We start from the raw sequence: 27,961 nt of genomic DNA, 5'->3' as shown, positions 1-27,961 counted from the left end.
AAATAATTTCTTAAACAATTTTGATAATAACTATATTTATGCATAGCTTAGTTTTTTGGCTTGTCTCTGATATGTACAATTCTTCTCAATTCCTCTTTGGTAACAAGATGTAAGGGTTTTAGTTTTACATAATTTTGCTTCATTGGATACTGTTTTTTCCCCCTATATTTGCACATTAGGGGGGTGGGTAAATTTCTTGGTATCTTTGCAGTGGATCATATGATTTAGCTAGGATGAAAGTGAAAACATCATTTTATATAAAGGGCTCAAGATGTAATTTGCAACAGAAGCAATTATTGTATTATGAAAGAGCATAAAAAGGCATCAAATGATGTTTTCACTTTCATCCTCACTAAATTATAGGGCCACCTAGAAATTTATTGAAAGGCATTGATAATTTATCTTTTGGGGATTGTTTTCAGTTCAGCCATTATTCATCCATGCAGCAGAAGTCATTAAAATTATATTAGCAAAGGGTTTCAAGAAAAACTAGCCACACATGGATCTATTGTAGCTAAAATGGTTTATTAAATCATGGAACATGTTGCTCAACCATGTTGTTTCTACTCTGGGAAGGTACTGCTGAGCTACTATATTAAAACTCTTTTGAGGGTTATTTTGACTAAAATACATTATACCCTAATTTTCAGGGTAAATTTGCAGTAGGCCTTATAATTGAGCTAAGATGAAAATGAAAATATTATTTGATGCCTTTTTTATGCTCTTTCATGATTCAATAAGCACTTGTTGAGCTAATTGCTTCTTGAATCCTTAAAGAGGCCCTAAAAAGATTTCATTTTTGTAACCACACAAAGAAGTTATCAACACTAGTTAAGTTATTGAAAAGTGGTTAAAAACATATCACTAGTTTATAAATAAGTTTTTCAAGAGTAATATATTCCAAAAATACTTATTTATAACAATTCAAACCCCATTCATCAGGCAACTTAAATATAAACCATTTTCCTACCATTTCAATTTTTTTTTAATGCTGTTGACAAAAATAACACTGAATTTTGTGATTCAAAACTTCAGCATAAAAATGAATCAACCTAACTTCACTTCTTGAGTACAGTAGCTATAAGACACAAGTACCAAAGTTTCTAAAAAAAAGTAGAATTAGCTAACTAGTTTGCTATTAAGGTCTAAGCTATATACACATGTTCAAATTAGCCAGCCAGTTGGTTATTAGATCTCATATCTAGATCTCTGTATATACTTTATAGAATAAGCTAACTAGTTGGCTATTAATATCCCATGTATATATAAACTTAGTTCAAAATAGCAAACTAGTCAGCTATCAAAGTGATTTGAAGTGCCCATTAATTTAGATTTTCTCTTCTTCATCATTTTGGTATGATTAATTAAAAAAAAACTTTTTCCACAAAACAAGTTTTTCAAAGAAAAGTAAAGAACTCCATTAAACCGAAAATGTGAAAAAATCAAATCAAATAATATACCAAGCATTAAACTACCACAAATCACCATAAATAAATAAATAAAACCCAAAACAAATAAAAATTACAATAAGCAACCGAGTCATACCCACAAGAGGCAGAAATGAACGAGAGTAGGGCTCAAAAATCATACGGCATTCTAAGGCCAGACAATAATTTGCACTTTACTAAAAAAATATAAATGTTTTTACTTTTATAACTTTAATAAATCAAATAATATTAACATTTTGATTACTAAATATCAGTATATGTATATTAAAATGACAATTCATATTCATTTGTATTTTTTTCAGTAAAATGCAAATTATGTTCTGGCCTTGGGAAGGCATAGAGGTTTTGAGCCCTACTCATGTTAATTTCTGCCTGTTTTGAGTTTGACTTGGTTATTTATTGTAATTTCTGTTCATTTTGGGTTTCATTTATTTATTGATGCTGATTTGTGGTAGTTTCATGCTTGGTAGATTATTTTATTTTGTGCTTATTTTGGTTTAATGGAGTTCTTTACTTTTCTTTGAAAAACTTATTTTTTGGAAAGAGTTTTGAAGTTTCTACAACAAAACTTTCTATAAAAACCTTATATGCCCCCAGGTCATAACTTACAACCCTTGCCCTGAGGGTTGTGGGGGGGGGGGGGGTTTTCATCCTCAAAGACCTAATGTCTCAAAATTTTGATTGGATGTGTTTGGATAAATGGTGGGCATGAGAGGAGGGTTAGTTGCCCCCAATCATTTTTGACTATTAAAAATGTCACTAGCCCTTTGAATTTCCAATCAAATGAGCCCTTTTTCAAGTTTCTACAACAAAACTTTCAATGAAAACCTTATATGCCCTCAGGACATAACTTATAACCCTTGCCCTGAAGACTGTGGAAAGAGTGTCCTGCTCAAAGGTATAATTTCTAGAACTTTCTACTATGTTGAACAAAATGGCTATCTCAAAATTTTGATTGGATGTGTTTGGGAAAATTGTGGGCATTGAAGGGGTGTGAGTTGCCTTTCAATCACTTTCAACTATTAAAAAGGGCACTAGCCATTTCAATTTCTAATTGAATGAGCCTTTTTTGAAGTTTCTACAGCAACACTTTCTATAAAAAAAACCTTATATACCCCTAGGGCATAACTTACACCCTTGCCCTGAGGAATGTGGGGGGGTTGTCATCCTCAAAGACTTGATTTCCAGAACTTTCAACTATGTTAAACAAAATGGCTATCTAAAAATTTTGGTTGGATGTGTTTGGGGCCAGGATTAAGAAATATGTTATTATTTTAGCAAAGTGCAAATTATAATTGTTTTGAAGAACCAATTAATTTTCTCTTTCCCATCATTTTACTATGATTGAGCAGGAGGGGTTGGCAATATAGAATATCTTGCTTTCTTCTCGTCATCTCCAGATAATATTTTGACTGTTTGTCTAATATCAAGATGGATGTTCAGCACAGAGCTATATAAAAAAGTATAGTTTATGCATAGAGAAAAAATTGAACAATTTTTTATGGGGGTTCAACAAGTTAGAAGAATTTAGTTTTGGGAAAGAGAGCTGTAAAAGAGCATTTGGAAGCCATGATTGCCTGCCATAAAGAGTTATCCATAATGTATTAAGTTTAAGGAATTTATTATTTATGGTACCAATCAGTATTCCAGTATCCAACTCTTGTTTATTGTCCTTTTTGTTCATTGCAAAGTTAGTTTATTAATTGTAATCAGAATTGTTGTTGTTATTTTGCAATGTAGAGGGCCAATGGGGCTATAAAATCTATGGCTTTGTTGCTAAGAATCACAAGTGTTATCTCTTCTTTTGTAATACTGTTGTTGTTATTTTGTAATGGCTATCAGACTGTTAAATTTATGGTTTACTCTGTTTAAGAAAGAAATTATTATATTCAGAATACCTGGATTGCAGACAACTCTACAGCCTTGTCTCTTTAAAAAACAAAAACAAAAAAGTTTTATCACAACATAGTTTAAAAGTAGGGTGCCGTTTTACTAAATCATTTTCTTTTTATCTTAGATCAAATCCCCCCCCCCCCTCTTTGCAAGAAACAAAGTCAAACTGAAGAAGATATCAACCATGTTTTCTCCTTCTCAAAATCAGTGCAAAAAAAAAAAAAAAAAAAAAAAGAGGCTCCTTTTTGGTTTCCAGCAACATCTGTGCTGTATTTTCATCATTCATTATGTTCATGATGTCATTGAACCAGCTAAATTTTTTTCTAACACTTGTGTTTAGACTTCCTATACTCCTGATGTCACATATTCTGTTTTTCTTCAAAAGCAACACAACTTGGAAAGACTATCCACCTTTTCTTCTAAGAGTACAATCAGTAAACATCTCAAATCATAGGTGGGCAACAGGTAAAACCAAATAAAACAAGCACAATAAACAGAAAATTAAAATAAAAGACAGAACTGCTTGGCTTTCAGAAATCCAAGCATCTGAGTTGTCTCTTCCCAACAGTTTTAGACCTATAGGCTGCACAGTACCAATATGGCTCTTCTTATTCACTCCTTCAAAAGAAGAAAAACAAAAAATCAATAATACCTTCGAACTGTATATAGACACCTTCCAACTTTTAAATATACATTTTGTCAGTCAGGTATCAAAATCAGGATGTATCTCCATAATTATGAATTTTCAGAAGAGCAAAAAACCTCACAAATTTTTTATTGTTCTGAAAGCCAAGCAGTTCTGTCTTTTATTTTAATTTTCTGTTTATTGTGATTTTTTTATTTGGTTTTACCCGTTGCTCACCTATGATGTGGGATGTTTACTGATTGTACTCTTAGAAAAAAGTGTAGATAGTCTTTCCCAGTTGTGTTGCTTTTGAAGAAAAACAGAATATGTGACATCATGAGGATATTGGAAGTCTAAAAACAAGTGTTAGAATAAAATTTAGCTGATTCAATGACATCATGAACATAATGAATGATGAAAATATCAGCATAAAAGTTGCTGGAAACCAAAAGGGAGCCTGTTTTTTTTTTTTTTTTGGCACTGATTTTGAGAAGGAGAAAACATGGTTCATATCTTCTTCAGTTTGACTTGGTTTCTTGAAAAGAGGGGGGGGTATTTTATCCAAGATAAAAAGAAAATAATTTAGTAAAACGGCACCCTACTTGTAAACTATGTTGTGATACAACATTTATCTTTTTGTTTTTTAAAGAGACAATGCTGTAGAGTTGTCTGCAATCCAGGTATTCTGAATATACTAATTTCATTTTTTTAACAAAAATAGAGTAAACCATAAATTTAACAGTCTGGTAGCCATTACAAAATAATAACAACAGTATTACAAAAGTAGAGATAACACTTGTGATTCTTAGCAACAAAGCCATAGATTTTATAGCCCCATTGGCCCTCTAAATTGCAAAATAGCAACAACAATTCTGATTACCATTAATAAACTAACTTTGCAATGAACAAAAAGGACAATAAACACGAGTTGGATACTGGAATACTGATTGATACCATAAATAATAAATTCCTTAAACTTAATGCATTATGGAAACAAGCAAATACTTCAAAATACACAAGGAAACAAGTTCATGGTACTTTTCTTAGGGGTACTAAGTAGAACATGTCATGCTGAGATCATATATATTATGGTTCTATACGCTGCCTTTTGTAAAAAGAGGTTCCAACCAAGGCTGTTGTAAAAGCTGTGACATTTTTTGTTGAAAAACTTTCCATGATTTCATATGGAACAAATTAAATCACAGTCTTCTGGATTGAATTTGACTAAAAGTTATATTTCTTTACCTAGTTATATTTAATATTGATACATGCTTTCAATCAATTAGACCATTAAGTAGTTTCCTAAATTCTGGGAAGGATTTAACTTGTGGCAATTTGGGCAGTGGTGTGTACAGTATTCCTTGTTAGTGTAGAAAGTTTCACATTGAACAAACTCATCAACAATTGGTTGAACGATTTTTGAGCATCATAACTCAATAGATAAAGCTCTAAAATTTAGCAAGCGTCCTGAAACTTTTGTTTCGGCTCTGGCAGAACACATTTTCTATCACCCTGATCATTACGTATAATTCGACGATGCCGCGGCTATTTCTAACAATAGAGGATTTACACACTGGGCTAGGGAGGCAATTGAAATAAAAAACATATTCTTACTAATATTTCAATAAATAGAGATGTGGGTAATTTAAATATTGATGCAATAGATAGATAGATATTTAATGCTCTAAAGCCACAAGGGCTATGGCTACAAAAAATAACAAACAAGAAAACAACTTACACACATGCAACAATAATTTCAACACTCACCCCACCCCCTTTAAAAAATCTATCTCTATGTGACATACCCAATTTTATATATTTTGCTTTCATTCTTATTGTCCCATAATTTTTTGATCCCATTACTGAAACCAACCACTCACTTGTCCCCGGGACAAAGGGCCATGAAGTGAAGCAGATCCTCACCATTTTCTCCACACATAGGGCATGAGTAAGGACTGTCCATTACCCTTACCCTCCCTAAATATTTCATCCTTTCTCCAAGTGCTAGAAAATTATCCCTCCCTAATATATACCTCTTAATTTCTTCACTATTTAAACTTGCTTTAAAATAAATATCATATCCCCAGACCTCCTTCCATTGCTGGTAAACGCCAAGGCTGCAACTTCACACTGCCATTTCTGAATCTCCTGATCTTCCGGCACACCCTTTAGTAATTTTGCTACATTTCCTACTTCCAGTCCTATCCCCTTCCCTTAATTCCAAACACCTGATAACCCACAACTATTTAAAATTGATTTCACCTGGGAAGCCCATGAACTTTTCCTTCTATCCTGCAACACCTCCAGTAAAGCTGCATTTACTAACCTATTATTCTGTAAACCAATCACCTTTTCCCAGTATCCTATCATTCTAACTAACGTTTTTACCCTCAACGAAAACAATCCTAGATCACCCTTTAACACCAGACTATTAAATTTTCTGCTTAGCCCTAAAAGTCTCCTGAAATATCCTAAATAAATTCTCTTCTATATGTAGCTTAATTCTCTCTTCTGTAGCTTAATATCTGCTGGTCCTAGATGCCTAAGGGGACACTTCAATAACGCCCTCGAAGCCTTCTGACCCTTCCAACTTGCTATTTGCACCTGATCACTCCACCTCCCTGAACTTGTTAACTTACATCCCAAATAAGTAATATCCTTAACTTCTTTCATCTCTTTCCCTTTAAAATAAAACTTATTCTTTTCCCTTTCTTTTTTTCCAAAAACTAATATAACTGATTTATCAATATTTAAAACTAATTTTTTACTCCCCAAATAACTATCTAAAATCTCTAACATCTTTTGCAAATCCGGAGCCGATTTCGCAAGCAATACTATGTCATCTGCAAATAATAAACAAAACAGCTCCAGCAACATTAATTTTAACATAGAGACATTTCTATTTCTAAAATACTTAATAAAAAGAGAAAACAAATGCGGTGATAGAGTGCATCCCTGTTTAAGGCCTACCTTACTTAAAACTGGCCTAGAATAAGAAATACCTACCTTCACTTCTACTTTGACCAGCTCATACATTTTCATTATAATTTCTACTAACCTAATTGGCAATCCTAATTTCACTAACACCCCTTTCAACATACTCTTTGAAACTTCATCAAATGTTCCTGTAATGTCCAAAAACGCTGTATATAGCCTATTTTCCCTATACCTCGTATATTTACTTACTAAAACCTGTAAACAAAATATTTAATCAATTGTACTATAATTTTCCCTAAACCCTGCCTGGCATTCTATTAATCTACCTTTATATTGCAACCATTTATCCATCCTATTAGACAGCACTCTACAAAATAACTTACTTCTTCTTCTTCTATTTCACAGCAGGCGGGCTTTTCAGTTGATACTCTTTAGCCCTTTTCCTTTTGCTTCACTCTGTGGGCTACAGAGCTACTGGCTTGGTTGTCTCTTATTTATTAGATATTCTAAAATATCTTTCAATAGATCTTTCGACTCAAGGAGTTCAAATATAAGATGATAGATATCGATTTCTGTGCTCTGTGTGCAGGAATAGTCGGCTAGGCTCTTGGCTGGTAGTGAGATTTTGTGGTGTTTGAAGCACTTTAACAGTTTACAATGCAAGGTATGCTGTGCAGATGTCAGCATATCACATTCAAATAGGCAGTGGTCAATTGTTTCATTATTCATAATACAATACCTGCAAAGAGGGGACAGGAGAACTGAACCACTTGAATTAGGAAACTGATACTAGAATGCAAGAAAGTTCAGTCCATTTGTTCCAGAATGAATTCAGTGATAAACTTTAGAAAAGCACTTATTGGGAAAGGGGTAAAGAGTAGGATTTTTCTTATTAAACATAATATCTGATAGTCTCCATCGGTAAATATCTCTAATGGGGATTGGTCTCCCACTTGGCTGGTCAATATTTATAGAATTTTTTGCTATTTCATCAACCTGATGATTACCACTTATACCAGAGTGGCTAGGAATAAACTGAAGATAAGTTCTTATGCCACTTGAAGCAAGATTATCTATAATACTAAGACAATGATAAGTGTCAATATCCAGCTTATACTGAGGAGCTGAAGACAGCAACTCAAGGCTTGATAAAGAGTCAGAATAAACGATGGTATTATTTGAATTAGCAATCAAGGATTTATTTTCCATAAGGTGTTCTAATGCCATCATTATAGCCTATAACTCTGCAGACATCATAGATACATTATTATACAATTTCTCACCCATTGCAATTTTCAGGTGAGGAAGGAAGGCACCAATTGCTACCTTCTCATTCATTTTGGACCCATCAACAAATATTTGGAAATGGTTTTTTTTTTAAGTAATTGTATTAAGTTCAGCAAATTTTTTCTGGACAAAAGCAATGGGGGTTAAATCTTTAGTCCACTTTGAGAAATCAGTATTTATTATATGGATTGACCAATTCCATGGAGGGGATTGGGGGAAAGTAGGTGCAATAGACTTTGCAGGTACAGGGAACTTCTTCTGAATATTTGCACTCATTTGCAATGCCTCTATAAATGACTGGATTTCTTAACCAATTATGTAGGGTGTGTGAGCTATTTAATTTAATTTTTGTAAGATGTTTTATCAAGAGAAAGCTACGTCTCTCCCTTATTGTTGTTAATCCTCTTTCCATAAGCAGAAACTTGGTGCTTGTGGGTTTCCTAAGACCAAATATGAGATGTATTATATCGTTTTGTATTGTTTCAATTTTTTGTATCTGGGTCTTTGCACGGGAACCATAGATGATAAGCCCATAGTCAATATGGGGTGTTAGATGTGATTTATAAAACTAGAGTAAGGTTTTCTCCTTACAATCCCAGGGTGTACAAAGAAGTCTTTTAGTATAATTGTTTTTCTATAGCATTTTTTTATTGTGTTTGAAATGTGGAGGTGGAAATTAAGTTTTTGGTCAAGCATGGGACCTAGGTAATTAATATGATTATCTTCTAGAATAGTTGTTCCATTTAGAGTTAATTTTGCATTTACATGATTTCGCTTTCAGTGAAATTGGATTATTTTTGACTTGGTAGGTGCAATGGGTAAATCTTAATGTTGAGAGAATTTTTCAAATTGGAAGTGACTTTTGCAGCTTTGACTGTGCAATCTCAAAGGTTTTGCCAGATGACTATAGTACCAGATCATCAACATATTGTAGATTCGTGTGGGGGAGATTCATGTCCCAGAGAAACAAGGCAAAAAGGAGGCAGCTGAGGACTGTTCCCTGAGGAAGGCCTTTGGCTATTGTCTTTTGGGGTGAAGAGGCTGAACCTACAGAAACAATGAAACTTCGCAATTCTATGAAAGATTTTATAAAAGATACTACCTTGGGGGTTGGTCCAAGGTTTGCAAGTTTAATTAAAAGGATTTGGTGGTTCACATTGTCATATGCCCCTTCAAAATCTAGGGAAGCTGCAACTAGGACGTTTTTTTTTTAGAATGATTTATTTATTGAGTTTTTTAACAATATGAAAGCATCTGTTGAGGAATGGTGTTTCCTGAAGCCAGTTTGAGTGTGAGGGATCATATTATTTTTTTCAACAAACCAGAGGAGTTGGTAATAGATCATTTTCTCCATTATTTTCCCCATCACAGGAGTAATCATTATGGGCCGATAGTACTCAGGGTTATCTTTGGGTTTATTTTTCTTTAGGATTGGTAAGAGGGACGAACATTTTCAGATATTGGGGAACATAGATGAAGCCCAAGCATGATTATAACAATTCAGAAGTTCCTGTTTGTATGAACGGGTGAGATTCTTTATCCATGTAGGCTGTATATTGTCATAGCTGCCGCTAGTCTTGGTCCTAATATGATGTATTGCATTGTTCATTTCCTGGATTGAAAATGGGCTAGTTATATACTCGGATCCTGGGCGAGGTTGGTAACTTGGGTTCATAGGAATTGGGGGTAGTTTGCTACAATTGTTTGATCTTAGCTTATTAACAAAAAGAGTGGTAAATAGATTAGCTTTTTCATTATCATTGTTTTAATGCGTATTATTATATATTATCTCAGAAAGGAGTGGGTTGGGGGAAGTTTTTTTCACAAAGATGTGGCTTATGACTTTATGTTTAATTGGCTCATGTGTTTCTCTGGGGAGATTATTCGCAAAATTATTCCAGTAGGTATATTTAGCATTTATTATAGTCCTTTTTAGATTAGATTCTGCATGTATTTTTTTTTAAATATGTAGTAGGTGATAGTTTTTTTAAGATTGTTCTCCTATCTGCCTTTTTTGTTTTTCATTTATTTTGGCACTCATTTGTCCACCATACTTTGGGAATATGTTTAGGTGAGGTTTTCCTGGGTGTTGTCCTGGGGATAGCATGATTAGCTGTATTTATTAGTAAAGATGCCAAAACTTCAGTATGTGTGTCAGCTGTTGCGTGTGAAATGCATGAATTTTGGGTGAAACTTATAATTTCATTATTTAGCTTATTTTAGAACATAGGCCAATTTGCTTTAGTGTTGATATATTTTGAGGTATGTGATAGGGTTTCAGCAGGTTCGTTTAGGTAGCAAAATATGGGAAAGTGGTCAGTACATAGACTATCAATTTTATTTATATAAACTTTATTCAAATTATTTAAAGACACAATTTGTAGGTCAATTGTAGAGAAACTGCCACTTTTGGGGTTGATATGTATTCAGGTTTGGAGGGGTAGCAACAGCTAATTCATTATTATTTGAAGTCATATGCTCAATGAACTTACCAGCTTTATTTGCTGGTTTATTCCCCCCCAAAAGGCTGTGGGCATTAAAGTCTCCACAAATAATGATGGGATTTTTTAACATGTTAGGATTACTTATATAGCTGAAGAAATCCATGGCAACTATGGTTTGGCCATTAGCGTTATAAAAGCTTATTATGTAAGTTTAGGTATTATTCAGCTAAATATTGACACCAATTGTATCAACATCTTTTTAGACAATCAGGAAAGTTGAAGCCACAGAATTTTGTATTATTATTAACTATTAAAGCTACTCCACATCCTTCTCTCTTATGATCTATCCTTTCTAAGGATAGGGTAACCTAGATAATTGGTTTTTTGATATTAAATCAAATGAATTTACTTAAAGGAAGCAATGTTGACGGATTTATTATTTATAAGAGGTGTTTACTAATTTGGCTTATGTTCAATGAATGATCTTATGTTCCAATGGAATATTGATATGTGTTGTGTTGTTGTTTTATTTTGCATATGACTGTGTATCAATGTTCAGCTTTGTTAATAGTAGAGTAAGATCTTTTTTTGCTTGAATGAGATGATTGGGGATATAGATTTTTGTCAATTTAGCAATGATTTTTGTTTTCTGTCTTTGTTGTATGTTCATGACCTGGACTGCATTACAGTCTAGAATTAATAGGCATATATTTGGAGTTTGTAGATTTTGCTCTACATTCAGTTTGTCAACTACGGGACTAATTTCTGGTAAAGTTTATGGTTTGTTTCTTGTTGGGAGGGGGTGCCCGGCAGACCTCATCTCACTAGGCAAGGAGGCTTGCTGGCTTGGTGATTCTTTCTGATAGAGATGTGAGCTGGGGGGCTTAAAGGCTGGTGTTTTGTAAGGAGTACTTGATGCATTGGGAGTGTTTGACTTGGGAGTTTTATCTGATTTCAATATAAGTTTCATTTGGTGTGATTTGGCAGCATTTGGTTCCATATCAGCAAGAGGGTATGGAATGGCCTTTTCTGTTGCTTTTTGGAGTGTTAGTACTTTTTTCTTATATCCAGGGCATTGTCATTTATAGGTGGATTCATGTGGGCCTTTACAATTGATACAGGTAGGCTGAGTGTTGTTGCAAGTTGTCAACTCTTTAGGATGGGAGCCTTTACAATTACTACAGGCTAGGAGAATTTCATTGCATTTATTTGTTGTGTGTCCCAGATTCAGACACTTCTGACACTGGATAGGCTTTGGCTTGTATTCCTTGTGCGGTTTGATTTGCCCACATAGGAATAACTTTACTGGGATATTAATTTTTTCCTTCAGTGTAAATAGGAAAGATCTACTTGTTTTTAATCCATTAGAGTTGGGTTTACCCAGTTGAGTTACATCTTCTACAGGGATTGTGTTACCAGCCCTATCTGAGAGCCCTTCTTTTAACTCCTGAATTGGTATTTCTAGGGGAATATTATATGCTACTATTTTTGTTGGGGATTGTTTTGGGTTCCATTTAGATGATTTAATTGGGGTATTCAGAAGAGATTTTAGATTAAGTATTATATCAGCTGATTTGTGATCTTGGACAGCTATTAGCAAAGATCCATCACGGTGAATGTTAAGAGAAAACATTGATTTTAACATTTTAAAATTGCAACCTTTATTGTAGTAATCTTTCATACTTCAAAGGGGGTATTTTGAGAAATTTTCAGGTAAATTCCTAAGTTTTGGGAAGGATAATCTTGGAAAGGAGGAGGGGAAATACTTTTGATTGGGGGTGTTTTTTTCCTTTTTTTGGAGCTCCGAGAAAGGACCTCTTGAAAGCCATTATCATCTATAGTGGCACTTGCTCTAACACTGATTCTTGTGCTATTCTCATAGTTTGAGAGATCATGTGAGATGTGAGACAGGGAGCTTGACCAATCCGGTCAGGGAGTAAATGGATTAATTTCATAGTTTTTGGGGTGAGATCTGGAGGGACCTTTTTTTGGGGGGGAATTCTTTTCATTGCCTTTTTGAATAAGCTTGAAGCTAAAGAGGAAAGGATAATAGTATGATACCGGACCGTGCACTCTACAGTGGGGAAAACTTCACCATCCACAAAAGAAACACCACAGTATGGCCCTGGGGAGGATTTTGAGCACGAGGGGTTCAGTACAGCTACTGATTAACTGAGACAATAATTCACAAGAAACTTATTTTTAAAATTTCTTAAAGTGTTGCTGTTGTGTTGTCTTTTTTACTGATAGAACTTCCTAGACTTATCCCCCTGTAGTTCTTGTGCAGGTTTCTTTCTCCTTTCTTAAATAATGTGATCATAATTGATATCTGCCAATTTTGCAGCCATAGAGGTGTACTTAAAATTGCCAAGAATATCAATGCAAGCACTAGCAGTATCCATGCCCTTGACCATTTCAACAACTTAGTTGGTACTCTGTCAATGCCCAGTGCTGAGTTCCCTCTCATGCTTTTCAAGGTGTGCCATATTTCCTCCTGTCCATTTGGCTCCAGTAGTTTAGCGTCCTCTGAATCCAACTCAATATCTGCTGTCTCTTCTAAGCTATCCATCTCCTCATCAGATCTCTCTTTGTCCTCTTTGGTGTATATCTCTTTGTATTTTTGTTCTAATTATTGTGGCCAGGTATCAGTGTGAGGGACTGAACCAGTCAACCTTCTATTTTCTGTTGATTTCCTAATTAACTTCCAGAACTCCGTTGTATCATTCACGGTAAATTTCTCCCGTATTTTCTGGCTCTCTTCCTCTTCAAAACGTCTCTTCTTCAACTTAAGTAGCCTTTTATATCCCCTTTGCTTGTCCCTATAACCTGAAAATTTTTTTCCGCTGCAACTGTACTACTAGCCTTAAGCAACCTAAAAGCTTCTAAAACCTCCTTCTTTTTCTCACATTCCTTATCCAAAAAACTCATCAAACCAGTACTCCTACCATTTTTTCTCCTACGTGCCACCTTAGTTCATATCGTATACAAAACCCACGACAAAAATCAACAGAAACTGCTATATCCCTTCTTCCCTTGCCATATCTTCACTCTTCTGAATAAATGAATCCAGCCCTATATCTTGAACTAGTACCTTTTTCAACTTCTCCTCACTATCATTATCAAATCTTAAACCTTCCCTCCATTCAAGCTCATTACCCATCTTTCCCTTAACTTTTTTTTTTATAAAAAAAATATACATATTAATCCTTAAAAGTGAACCAATAACTAAAGAGGGTAATAAATTTTGACAAAATCTCTAGGGGACTAGATTAAATACAAGACTTAGGAGAATTGCAGCAGTAGTAGCAAGCAATAGGATTATTTTGCAACAGAATAATTAATTTCATATTTTTTATTATGTCATCCAGTTGTTCTAGTGTTCTCATTGAAGTAACTCTGTTTAGCTTCTGTGGCACTCAGTCACAGTAGCAACAATTATAGATATAGATATTATTCCCTGCAATCCTGGAAGGCTGATTGCTGGAGGGTAATGTTAGGTCATCATTGTGTAGAAGTTCTGCAGTTGTTTGACTTTAATCCTCTTAAGACTGGGAGTGTGCTGGGGAATTTAAAAGGAGGAAATGCCTATATTCCAATAATTATTTTGCAAGGACATCAATTCAACAAAAGATTAAAATAATCCATGGATCACAGTTGCTGCAACGCTTTATGAAGCCTTGGCACCAAAGATCTAGTTTTAACTAGCTTGCATCCTAGTATAAGGAGGTTTTATATGATTGTAATAATTGAGTATAAAGTGCATAGGACTCTGATCTTCTTAATGCAATTTTGGTCTGGTTTGTAAAAAAGAAAAGAAGTGACACTTCTATTTTATTATTATTGATATGAATTGGGACTGGGTCACTTTGTTTTGTTTATTGTAAAAGTTATTAGTAGCAATCAAACCCCTTCTTTTCATATTGCTTGCATTAAGGTATCATTACCCAATACATGTTCTTTTTTTTCCTTTTTAGATAATGAGCATCTAAGAGCACAATAATGATTTTAAGATGGATAAAAATAAATACAATGAAAGACGACCCAGTAGAGAGTTCTATTATTCAAATAGAACTACTAGTCCATCTCCAGGAAGACAAAGAAGCTCTTCTGTTGGCTACCCAGCTTCAGGAACACCTTCTTTGAATAGTTTTACTGATTCCAGTGAATCAGGCGACCACAATCATAGAAGAAAACATAGTATATGTAATGTTTTATATGATTATGAAGCTCAAGGTGATGATGAGTTATCTCTTCAATGTGGGGATGTAATTGAAGTGCTTTCAAAAGATGCAAAAATCAGTGGTGATGATGGATGGTGGACTGGAAAGCTGGGAGACAAAGTGGGGATATTTCCATCCAATTTTGTTTCTACTGTTGAACTTGGTTCACTTGTTCAGCGTGTTGTTGATGATCTCCAACCAAATGTGATTGATTTCAGTGAGCTTGCTTTAGAAGATATTATTGGGGTTGGTGGTTTTGGTAAAGTGTATCGTGGCTACTGGCGCAATGAAGTAGTTGCAATAAAAGCAGCCCGTCAAGATCCTGATGAAGATATAAATATGACCCTTGAAAATGTCTTACAGGAAGCCAAAGTTTTTTGGGTTTTAAGCCATGAGAATATTGTTGCTCTAAAAGGAGTATGTATTGAAATTCCTAATTTGTGTTTAGTTATGGATTATGCTCATGGTGGTCCTCTGAATAAGATATTGGTTGGAAGGAAGATTAAACCAAGTGTGCTGGTTGACTGGGCTGTTCAAATTGCTCGAGGGATGCATTATCTACACAATGGTGCACCAATTTCACTTATCCACAGGGATTTGAAATCTTCAAATGGTAAGCTCTAAGACTGCAGTTGCTGGAAATGTCTGTAAAATATTCAAGAAAAGTACAGATATTTTGGCAGACAAAAATTGTGAAGCAAAAAAAAAAATATACTAAAAACCTGTGTAAGATGGTGTATAAAAACCAAACCCAGTTAATAAAATTTGGCAAAACAAATATTTTAAAAAAATGAGATAAAAAAAAGAACCTTGAAACTAAGATCCAACTTTTCTTTTTGTCAATATTTTGTCTAGTACCAAAGATGGCTTTGCAGTTTTCTGCTGAAATGGTGGTACTTCTCTTAAATTTGTCTCATGTTGTGAATTTTCCTGAGTTTCTTTTAATGTCTTGTTAATTTTTACTGAAGCATATCCTATATTTTACCCATTCTTTGAGCACTTTACTGACTCCAGAAATATATTAAACTTATTTCTTTTTCTTAAGAAACTCTGATCCACTTGTTTTTTGTGTAAAAAATAGCTTTTTTATCTACTATTTGTGAAATGTTTACTTAAAAATTTTAATAAATATTTGTATTGTAGTATTAGGCTCAGATTTATAATTAGAAGGCTCAGAATTGCTGAGATAATAAAATATCAGACCAGTTGTGCAATCTAGTGCTTTTAAATATTGTCATTTAATCATTAAAGAGTCATTTTCAAAATAAACCCTGAATAATCATGACTCAAAAGAGGCAAATTTTATGTAGGTGAAGTTGGGATGGAGGGTGTATGAGATATTTGGCTTGAAAATCTTGTCTTCGTTCTTCTTTTTTTTAATATAATTATATGTAGAAAAGGTAAAACACTGCTTAAACTCCCAGGGGCAAAACTTATCTGCTGGTACATTTGAGACAGTCAGGTTAGTCTAACTGACACTAAATATTATTAATGTTTTGCTCCTTTTTAATTAATTTGTTTCAAATGAATTCCAGATATTTAGCTAGAGTTTTTAATTTAAGATGCAGGCACATCTAAGCAACATCTATAGTTCTTCATAATGGATCAAAGAAGCCAAGGAATTGCAATTTTGTAAACCATTTTCGTATAAACCAATATTGTCTATTTTCATAATCATCAAACGTATCCTCACTACCTTTCTTTATGCTGACTCTACCAGGTCTCATCAACACTGTTTTTACATTTTTTTATTTTTTTTGGAAATAGTTTTCAGCTGGGATATTTCACTGCCTACAGATTTTAATCTTTGTAATTGTTTATGACGGGCTAAGTGATTTGGATTATGTGTCATGATGTATTTATCATTCAAACATAATCTCTGAATGCTGTTTGCTTTTATCTATTTTTCAGTTTCAGAATTAACTTCACTATTGAGCATTTCTATCATATTTGAAAGAATTGCTAATAAACCCAGGATTAATTCTTGGTTCCTCATCATGCCAAAAGCATTGCCATATCTCAGTAGTTTTAGGATCTCAATGTTGTCTTTCTGAGCAGGCTTAGGCCTACTTATAAACCGTTGTTTTATGCATCGTTTCTCTGACCATCTTTTTTTTACCAATTTCATTTTCCTTTTCTTTTGATCTTGTTTCATCCAGCTTCCTTCCTAAATCTCCCAACTTCTCTTTATCATCTAACTACTCATGATGTAAAGTCAGGATATGTAGTGCAGCTATCTCAGCTAGCTATAAATCAATGTTTTTTATTATCTTGTCAATCACCTGATTTTCTTCAAGATTGAATAGAACTCACGATTTTGTCTCAAGATTTTCTTGCTCTTTTTTTCTCTTATTTTGTTCCCTTGATACCATATCTTTTCAGTGTGAAGTCCTACTGATAAAATGATATACCAAGTCAATGAAATGAAACAAAAAACAAAACTAATATAACATTTTTTAGGTATTTTTCTAGTTTGAATTAAAAAATTAAAGTTACTGCTCAAACACCAGAAATAGTTTGTGGTTTAAATAATAACTTTGGTTATCCTGAACTAAGAACTAAAATGAAATAAAATTGATTCTGATTTTTTTTTTCTAAAGAAATAGTGCACAATGGTATAGAGATGTGCACTTTGTGAGATAAGCCAAATAATGTTTAGTTCCAGGAGACAATTATAACATTGACCTGAGAGATGAAACAACACTAGCTTTTCAAAAATTTTCAATAATTACTATAGTTTAAATTCACAAATCAATTTTTTGTTAAGATCCTAAAAGAAGTACTGAGTTTTATATACCTATATCTACATGCTTTTCATAATGTTCAAAACACTATTTTGGTCTTCCTATGCAAGATGATGCTATTATTTGTGTGGGAAGTACTATCCTATTTTCAGAGGATTTGAAGGGACAGGGACATCACACTTATTTATGAAAAGTTAGTTAAGTCTGACTTCATTGTTTGGTATAATTTCTGCTTGTTTTAGCTTTGTTTCCTCATTCAAAGTAGTACTTTTTTTCGGTTTTACTTTTTACATGCATTAATTCTAATCGTTGTTAGTTTTATATCTTTTTTTGAATGTCTTGTTTTTTTTCAATTTGATATAGTATAAATGATTTAAAAGCCTCTTCAAATGACTTTAATTGTGTATATGTATAGTCCTGCCTTCTAGGAAGTTTGGAAAAACAACTGACAATATATTTTTCTTAATATAGATTTTGAAGGACAAATGTTTGGATAATATAAACCTTATTTTGGGATAAATCAGCATTGGTCTAAAATCCTCCCACTTGGATTGATCTTTGGAACCATATGACATGGTCAAGCTTGACAATTCAAAAATTGTATTCACAACTGTACTCAGTAGGGTCTTCTAAGATTAATCCAAGCTTACAGATACAATTTGTGCTAAAAATAAAATATTTGTAAGCGTTTTATTTTACCACTAAGCTATTGAAAGAAAACAAAAAATGCAAACTAAAATTTCTTTTATCTAGAAATGCTTGTAAATTTTTGAGAAATCAAAAATTTAGTAGGAGGCTTTTTTTAGGTTTCTTGATAAAACTCGTGAGATCTCTTAGCAATCTTCTTGAGAAGAAAATCAACTAAAACTTACAAATACCTCAAGGAATCCCCAAGGATAAACTCGGGTCTTAATATAACCTCTTTTAACAGCTAAGTTTGCATGGAATTTACTAAAGAAATATTTGAAAAATCTGTGTGGATTTTGTAAGAAACTGAGAATTGTTAAAGTTTTCTCAAGTTCCCTTAGTCAATTATTTCCTGAACAAGTTTTTTGGGAAACTAATTCATACAAATTTTCTTGAAATTCTCAAGAAGTCCCTGCCTGAACATACCCACATTGACCATAAAATCACTTTGTCTTGTATTATTTTTAATTTCTGATACTGTTAAGGGCTTCTTATGCTTAATCATTTTGGCCTACCAAACTACCAGCCTACCATCACTAATAGTTGAATAGCTTTTGCAAAGTCACATTTCTTATCATTATTTTCTTGAGCATAAAATTAATATATAAAAATCTTTCAGTGCTGATTGCAGAGCCAGTTGAAGGTGATGATTTGCAATTTAAAACTTTGAAAATCACGGATTTTGGTCTGGCTCGAGAAATGAACCAAACTACCAGAATGTCAGCTGCTGGAACATATGCTTGGATGGCTCCTGAAGTTATTAAATCCTCTACTTTTTCTAAAGCAAGTGATGTATGGAGGTACTTTCCCTTTCCGTTTCTCCATTTAACTGTCACCTATCATTGCCATTCAGTGTCAATCATACTATTTTTAGCACTTAATTTTACTTCCTTTCTGATTCTTTCGAATCTAGCTAACTTGTTTCGGCAAATGAGTGATGAATAGATTTTATTATTAAAGTTCATCATGTCCTTTGTTATGCCACAAATGTATACTAAGTGCTGAAACTTGATTTTCAGCTATCAATGAAGGCCCCTAAACTTTTCAGGGGTCCATTTCAATAAGTCCATAAAACAAAAGTGGAGAAAATTCACAATGATAATTGACTGCTGGTTTTGATATCAATGCATCAACAGTCTAGCCGAAAATATGTCCTGAATTGTTGGTGCTTCTATCTTCTATTACAGTTTAATAAGTGATCCAGGGAGTATAGGGGGCAGCTTTCCCCCTACTCTTTGTGTTGGGTGCAGTTTTGCTTATATTTGTATGGTCTGCCAAGCAAGAAGGGGGTATTAAAATTGTGCTGGTTGTCTTTTAGTTATGTAATTTTGTATTTCCTAGTCCCAGGAAAGCATTTTGTTTAATGGTTGAAGATTGGTATTACTTGCCTTAATTTTTAAGATGAAATTGTTTAAGCCCAAATATCCAGATTTTTTTCCATGTCAATAAGGTCTTTTAACTTTACGAGTTAGCCACATTTTGCTGAATTATTCATGTTACATTTCAACAACAAAAGTAGACAAAGCATATATTGATACGGATCTGAATTTAAGAATGGAAGGTATTTAAAGTATAAAATAAGTGTGTTTTTTAGCAATATATTTTTTACTAGAGGGGGGGGGGGTTTTTGGAACAATCTTCATGGGGATTTGTCTCCAACCCTGAATATTTGCGGGCATGGTGTAAATAATACGATCATTTTAAGTAAGCTGAAAAAAGCAGAGAAGTTTTGGGGGAATTAAATGAATAAACAACTTACTCTTGTTTAATCACAGTCGAATACAATTCTGTTGACTTATAGTAGAGAGAAATTTATCTCATTGAAAATTTGACTGTATGGTATTCTCAAATTTTGCATAAAATTTATGTTGCAATCCAATATTTTAGTTCTGAAAATAAAACAGTTAAAAAAAAAGTATTAGAAACATTTTAACAGTTAGCATAAACTAATCCATGTCAATTAAAAAATAAGATGAAATTGAAGCATAGAGTAAAGAAAAAGCACGCTCCTAAGTAATGTTCCTAAGTCAAACTTGAAACAAACTGAAATTACTATGAATGTGTAAATCAAACCCTGAATGAGCAAAAACTGAAGTAACTAATAAAGTCAAACTTAAGATGAACAGAAATTACCCCAAATAAGGGCTAGGCTGCTACCTTGTTCAGACTCCCCGAAAGGTCAGAGTTATGCTTGTGCCTCACTGAAAACAGCACATATTCTTCACGTTTTAAAAAATCAAGATTTTGATGGTGTCCGTCCCATTACTCTTACTCCAGTTTTTTCGAAGTTATATGAAAGCTTTTTAGCTGAGTGGTTGAAAGTAAAAATAATCCCAAATGTTGACCAAAGACAATTCAGAAACCTATGCTCTACATCTACTACCCACTATCTTGTTCACCTTATGGACACAATGTGTTAAACACTCGAAAATCCCAATAACCGGCTCGATGTTATCGCTGTTGACTTATAAAAAGCTTTTGATTTAATACACCACAATACACTATTAGAAAAGCTATCTTATGACTTTCAAGTTGACCTTAATTTAATTCGAATAATTGCGTCTTTCCTCTCTAACAGAACGCAAGTCGTGAAATACCTGAATGTATATTCTAATCCCCTCCCAATTTATAAAGGTGTGCCCCAAGGAACCCTCTTAGGTCCAATTTTATTTCTTACAATGATAAATAACCTTGGTGTTTATTTCCCGGATAGATGGATATTCGTTGATGATCTAAATGTCTTCGCGACATGTTCCAAAAATTCCAAAAGCAACCCAATATACATGTTGGAATCGATATCAGCCAAACCTCTCACTGATGATATGAAAGTCAACCCTTTAAAGTCAACTATTCTTACTATTAATTTACTTAAAACTCCTCCTGCTTTCTCCTGTCCCATCCCCTCTGAAATTGCCGTTACCGCTATGAAATTACTGGGCGTTACCATCTCAAGCGACTTAAAATGGGATTGCCACATTAATGAAATCTTAAAACATACACATGCTGTATATTCCCTCTTTAAGCTCCTCTATAAATTTTAATATTATAAATCACACTGTTTGAGGATTTTCTTGTCATTTGTACGCCCAACCCTTGAGTGCGCCTTTCCTGTTTGGCATCCTGGCATTTCCGTTAAAATGTCGGACGGAATAGAGGCAGCACAAAAAAGGTGCCTAAGAATTATCTTCAATGAGGGTACATTACCTTATATTTTCCTTCTTAGGAGAGCTAACCTTGTCACCCTTAAGGAAAGGAGAGCAAAAATTACCTTGCGTTTTGCTAACAATGCTCTTCATAACCCTCGAACAACTCCCCTTTTCCCCGGTCAATATTCACCCCTTCGACCCCGCCGCCCGCGGTCGGTGTCAACAAAAATCCCCCTTCTCGCCCCAATAAGAGTTTGCACGGAAAGATCTAGAAGAACTTTTATCCCTTAAATAGTTTACATTTTCAAACACTGACTCTCCGCTGCCCCCCCCCCCCTCAATCACTCCTTACCTCATAGTTATTAATTTAATGCCCATTTTGAAAATTTGGGGGTTTTATATTTTTTTTTTTTAGTCACCAACTAACTTATGTTTTTTTTTTTTTTTTTGCTGACGTTTGACGTTGTTATAGTTTTGCTGACGACATTGACCTTCTAATTTTATGAGTTTACTTTGTACTTTGTTTTTGTTTTTAACGTTTTTAAGTATTTGAACTTGACCCTTTTATAATTTGCTGTTGTTGTTTGATTGTTTGTTCGCTGTATTTGACGCTAAAGTGCGAATTCGGCCCTTTTGGGCTTGTGATAGCCATTTTTCAGCAATAAATCTTATCTTATCTTACGTTTTTTTCTTCTTTTTTTTTACAAAATTTCCAAAATAGTAATCAAGTGTCATAAAAAAAAATTCTTAGAAAGGAGGGATCTGTGAAAATTAGTCTTGTTTTAACACTTCAAATTTCGTCACTAATTTTTATTTCAATCAGAAATATAAAAAAATTATTCAGGTTTAACGCTTAAAACCACTTGGCAATTTTCAAAGCAACTTGTTTGCTGCCCAATTTTTATTTGTGACAATTTCTGTCCATTTTAAGTTTGACTTTATAGCTCTTTTCCATTTTTGGTTACCCAAAGTTTCATTTTGTTTTTGAATAAAGTACAAAGACACTCTAGCTGTTATTGGGATTAAGAAGGAACAACTACCCCATTTTCTATTTGTGGCAATTTCTGTCCATTTTAAGTTTGACTTCATAGCTCTTTTCCATTTTTGGTTCTCTTAAGTTTCATTTAATTATCCATATTAATTTTCGCTTGTTAAAGTTAGAATTGCTCCTGCTTATTTATGATTTTAGTATTTGTTTATTCTTTTTCTCGAGCACCTTTTTTCTTATTTAATGGAATTACATGTTTATGTTGCAACATAAATGATCAGAGATTATCTGAAAGAAAATATTTAGAATTTATCTTGTTTATCTAAAGGAGAAATGGATTCTGACCTCAACTCTTCTGTAGTTAAGATAAGATAAGACAAAATTTATTACTGAAAAACAGCTATCACAAGCCCAAATGGACCGAAATCGTACTTTAGCCTCAATAAACAAGAAAGAACCAAAAACAAACAAACAACAATGAAAAAATTATAAAAGGATCAATTTTAATTTCGTAAAAATGTAAAAACCGGTTAAAACTCATAAAAAATTAAAAAGTCAATGCCAAATCAGCAAAATGTCAAAACAATGAAAACTCGTAAAACTAATAAGGGAATAAAATAATTAAAACAAAAGCAATTTATTTATGCAACTAAAAAATAGAAAGCTTGAAATTTCCAAAGTGAACATTAAAATTATAAGGTAAAAAGGGAGTAAGAAGGGAGGGGTGATAAGGTTTGCTGATTGAATATGTCAACTATGTACGGGATGAAAGTTTTCTATCTCTTTCAGTGAAAATTTTATTGGGGCAAGAAGGGGGATTTTTGTTGAAGCAGAATGCGAGAGGCTGGGTCGAGGGGTTGAATATTGACTAGGGAAAAGGGTTGTTGTCTGAGGGTCATGAAGGGCATTGATAGCGAAACGCAAGTACATTTTTGCTCCCCTTTCCTCAAGGGTGACTAGATTGACTCTCCAAAGAAGGGAAATATAAGGCACTTTACCCTCATTGAAGATAATTCTTAGGCCCCTTTTTTGGACTGCCTCTATTCTGTCTGACAATTCAATGGAGATGCCAGGATAGGCAAAAAAGTATTTGCAGGTATGAGACAATGAAGAATAAGGAGACATAAATATTGAAATTTCATGAAAAATTGGAGGAGCTTAAATACATAAATAACAACTTTTTTCTACTAAAAGTACAAAAGCTGTTAAGGGTTAATACAATCATAATTTACTCTGAAACAAAGTATTTAGATATAAATATATTCACAAAGAAGAAGGGGGTATCTCCTTTCTAAAAAGATGGAAATTTTGGTACATGAATGGTTTTTTTTGTCTTAATCTGCAATAAACAAACCAATCTTGCTTCCATTCATCTGCAGTACTTGAAGTCAAATATTCATGATACAAAATAAATAGTACTAAAAGTCTATATGATCTAGGGTTGTAACTGGTCTCTCATAAAATAGAGTAATTTTCAATTAAAAATGTGATTAACTTCTTTGCTAAAACCTGAGAATAACAAATCAAAGACTAATGGAATTGATTTACTTTCCCTCTGACACAAAATCGAATTTTGTTAGCACTTTTGCAACTTCCTCTAGCATTTGGTCATTTCAAAATTGTTCAGCTAATGAGCATAATAAAAAAAGCTTGAATTCAGTTTGTTAGCTACTTGAAAATGAGCAAAAGAAGGTTTGGTCGACTTTAATATTAAACCACAGAAAGGAGGTTTCAAATCTCCCAGGAGGTCCTGGGAGAGAAAGAGGAGCTCTTTTAACAATATGAAGGGGGCCTCCCTCTCTTCTTAGGAAAGTCAATTAACGAAATTTTGGGAAGGGGTAATGATGTTTCTTACTTAAAAAAATTAAGATAGGCTACAACATAAGTTACTTTTAAAGTCTAGGGGAGAGGCTTTTCCCTCTTTCTCCTCCCCTCCCCCATAGGAGCCACTGTTTCTCCTTTCATTAAGGCCTGACAACAAAGAAGCTGATTCCCAAGATAGTTGTGTCAACAGACCATAGAAACATCTGTTTATGCACCTCTTTATTTGCTTTTGAACTAAGATAATATCTGACATTTATAAATAGTCACTTGCTCTGCTCTTCTTCTATTTAATCATGGAGTTTTATTCCTTTGACTGCACAAACACATTTTTATTTTCACTTTTTAGCTTTGGGGTTGTCTTATGGGAACTCTTGACTGGAGAAGTACCTTATAAAGGAATTGATGCCTTAGCCATTGCTTATGGAGTGGCTGTCAATAAACTAATGCTGCCAATACCAACAACTTCACCTCTATCCTGGAAAAAAATTATGTCAGGTAAGATGTTTATGTTCTTTCCTCCAAGCTCTGCTTCATGTATGGCTGATGTATAGTATGTTTATTGGAGTTTTATGTCGCCTAAAAAGGAATATTTTTTTTTCATAAATGAAGATGTATGGGTATCAAGTTTCTTTTCAAGTGGAGTTTAGGCCCAGTTTTTTTTTTGTGTGTTTTTTTTTTATTGTGCTGATTCTGATGTAGGCCTGCTAATTGAACACATAATTGGAAGCACAAATATAGTTTTTATCAGGGCATGGGTAAAATATGACGGAACTTTTTAATCTTGACCATATATTTGCTGACCATCCCCGAGAATAGGACAAATTTGTTTTGACTTTAGATCTTCTGATCTAAAGTTGGAGGGCTTTCATGTATGGCTTAATCTTGAGACTTCAGAAACTCACGTAGCAGATTGTCAGAGGATTCGGAATTGCGCTAATTTGACGTGCTATAGAACCACCAAAAACCAAGTGCTTCATTTAAAGGCTGGTTTTGATTTGACACCAATGACTGTCTTCTCCAGCTTCATCACTAATCCCTTTCTGAGAAGGTTTCTTTTCTTGGGCCACTGTTTGTCAAGGAGACAAAACAAATGTATGTGCCCAAGCTTGTTCTGATAACTTGAACGAGGAAATGCCTGAAATGGAGTAGTTAAAGCAGCTTTGCTTGGGGTTGTATATCGGAACTTTTATGAGGAAGCTAGTTCATCAGAGCCATTGATGGATTGTACTAGTTATCACTCATCTAAGATAGCAATTAAAGATATATTAAAGATATAAAAAGCAATTAAAGACCAATGGACACACCTAGCGATTATTTCGTATCTTTTTATTGTAGACTTTACCATTCCATATATTTACAAAATATTTGAACGTTGAAGTCTTTAAAAAAAGGTATGAAAATTCTTAGGTTTGCCTGTTCGTAAGATCAAAAGCTAAGATAAGTGAAAAGTTTAATGAAAATACCAAAGCAGATAATTTTCCAAAGAAACCTCAAATACTACATATCGAATAGTTCATGCAACACCCTAATAGAAATGCCACTGTCAAAACAGATCAAATCTTTAGAGGGATATCTTCTGCTTCTTTGAACAGATTTCCTTGATATAAAAATTAGTTAGTCTGTTCAATTTGATAGGTCACAAAACATCCTAGAAGATCTAATTCTGCATTCACCTTTTTACCTAAAAAGGTAACAACACACTAAAAGATAATCAAGTATTGCCTGTTATAAACTCTACAAATTATCACAGCCAAATTGATCATGATTGGTCAAGTGATTTTATAGAGCTTCAACTAGAGATATGTATAAACGAATGAAGACTAAAAGCGGACAACTACTTTTCCAGCAATCTAAGAAAAAGCAGAAGAAAAAATAGCTGTTCAATTCTTGCCTCGAATATTAAGGTTTTTAATCTAATTGAAACATGCACTATAATTAAGCAAGGATGTTGTTCTTTAGATTAAATGGAAGAATGTTATCCTGTTTCACAAGTAGGAATGGGCAGTTCCTCGAAATATTTCAGTATACCTGCTAGGAAAACGCAGAAATGGAGATCAATTGAATAATCAATTGAGGGATTTGGCCTTTTTGGGAACTCCCATGGTGTCACCTGTTTTGGTCGATTAGTTCACTGACTAGCACAAACTACAAATTCAAGTTTTTTTCAGTGAAGTTGTACTATTTGTTCAGCAGAGGAAAAATCCATTTTGAGGAGATCAATCGCAAAATAAAATTTATGTGAACTGAAATAGTATTTGGGACTGCGCATGTTTGTATGGAAGCTGCATCGCCCGAAATTGTGGATAGAAGAGTACTACGCAACATGGCAATACTTGAGTCATTTCTAAAAATCAGTAGATAAGTAAAACTGCATTCGGTGATCCAACAAAAACCTATTTCAGGATAGCAAATTGACTTCCAAAAATATGGAGTTTCATTTTTGTATATTATAAGCTTAAACTGCATGTTAAGTGTATATTCATTCATTTTACAATTGTTTCTATTGCCACTTGTAAATGCCTGTGGCGGCTATTGAATAAGTTCCAAAGCTGCCAGTAGTAGAATTAAAGAGAATTCCAAAAGCGGCCAAGTTTGTCAACAACTTTCAAAATCTGCCGACAAATTTTACTTGGCCATGAAAACTGCCAACTAGCATTGTTACTATTCTACCCCATTTTTTTCACGGTAGGCCTATGGTTAAATTTTTAAATTAGTATTGTTTATGCACAAACGAACGAATTTATGATTAAACTGTATTCTAGCATAAGTAGTAGATATGTCTTTTCTCCGCTAGTGGATTACTGGGCGGGTGTTAAGAGATGGTTGAAGACTCGCTCAAAACCTACGGTTTACATCTATGTGCTTCTTTTTAATTGGTACTGATCGTGCCAGATCAAAGTGTCACATGAATCCCAAAAAGCTGCTTTTGGGTGCCATTTTCAAAATGGAGAGGACTAGGAAACTGATTAGGCCATCTTTAGAGAGGTCTTGTTGAAGGAAGTTCCTAAAATGAATATGAATGTTTATATAAAGAAACTGTGGCACCGCTTCGCGAAAATGTAGGGTGGGGATTTTCTTGTTTTCTCAATTTTTTAAAGGAAAATACCAAAAAAAGAGATTTTTATGAGAATACAACTAAGGTATTTTTCAAAATCTACTTGGAATTAAGCCTGATATGACCTTAATGAAGCTTGAAGATACAGTACAAGCAGCTTTAGTAGCTATTCAAAGAGCACGTTTACATTTGTGTAAAACTATGAAAAAGCTGTGCATGGAATCTCTCAGTCTCAGTGGGCACACTGCCAAAAGTCACTCTGTAACATATACAGTACCGGGTCCATGCAAAATCAACAGTTTCTCTCTTGTAATGTTTATTTCAGCAAATAGATTTCACTTGAAACTTTGTAAATCTATTCACAGTGTGACATAGTCCCACACTTAATAATAAAGAAGTAGGGCATGTTGATGTCTTTGTTTAAGGTGGCGGAGGGGTCTATAGCCTATCCTCAAGTGGTAAGTTTTTAGCTCAGACTTCAAGTTTCCATGAGAGTTCCCTGGAATCATTATAGATGGGAAAAGTTACATCTACTTCCTTTTGAAACCGCTTTTTTTGTATTTAGTTTGCCATAGTTCATGTTAAGACAGAAGGTAAACAAACTCTCTACCCCATGTCCTATTTATCATAAAAAAGTACACTTCTCGTATTCTCTTCGACTAC

The 27,961-nt window shown here is 33.8% G+C and overlaps 1 protein-coding gene across 4 annotated transcripts in view; it reads left to right on the top strand.

Moving 5' to 3' along the window:
* The window catches only part of slpr (mitogen-activated protein kinase kinase kinase slipper), a 59,981-nt gene that overhangs the window by 3,284 nt on the left and 28,736 nt on the right, over positions 1-27,961 (top strand). For all 4 annotated transcript variants that reach the window (XM_089091610.1, XM_089091611.1, XM_089091608.1 and 1 more), the window contains exons 2-4: positions 14,609-15,467; positions 18,905-19,085; positions 24,590-24,738. In XM_089091610.1, the coding sequence (XP_088947736.1) occupies positions 14,645-15,467; positions 18,905-19,085; positions 24,590-24,738 (1,153 nt within the window). In that variant the 5' untranslated portion in view covers positions 14,609-14,644. The remainder of the gene's footprint in view (positions 1-14,608; positions 15,468-18,904; positions 19,086-24,589; positions 24,739-27,961) is intronic.

Source organism: Artemia sp. Qi Xiang Cuo, chromosome 7 (assembly GCF_049724085.1).
Source record: "Artemia sp. Qi Xiang Cuo chromosome 7, ASM4972408v1, whole genome shotgun sequence".
In the NCBI taxonomy this organism is placed as follows: domain Eukaryota; kingdom Metazoa; phylum Arthropoda; class Branchiopoda; order Anostraca; family Artemiidae; genus Artemia; species Artemia sp. Qi Xiang Cuo.
Note: the sequence above shows the minus strand (reverse complement) of the source record. Positions and strands in the feature narration are given on the sequence as shown.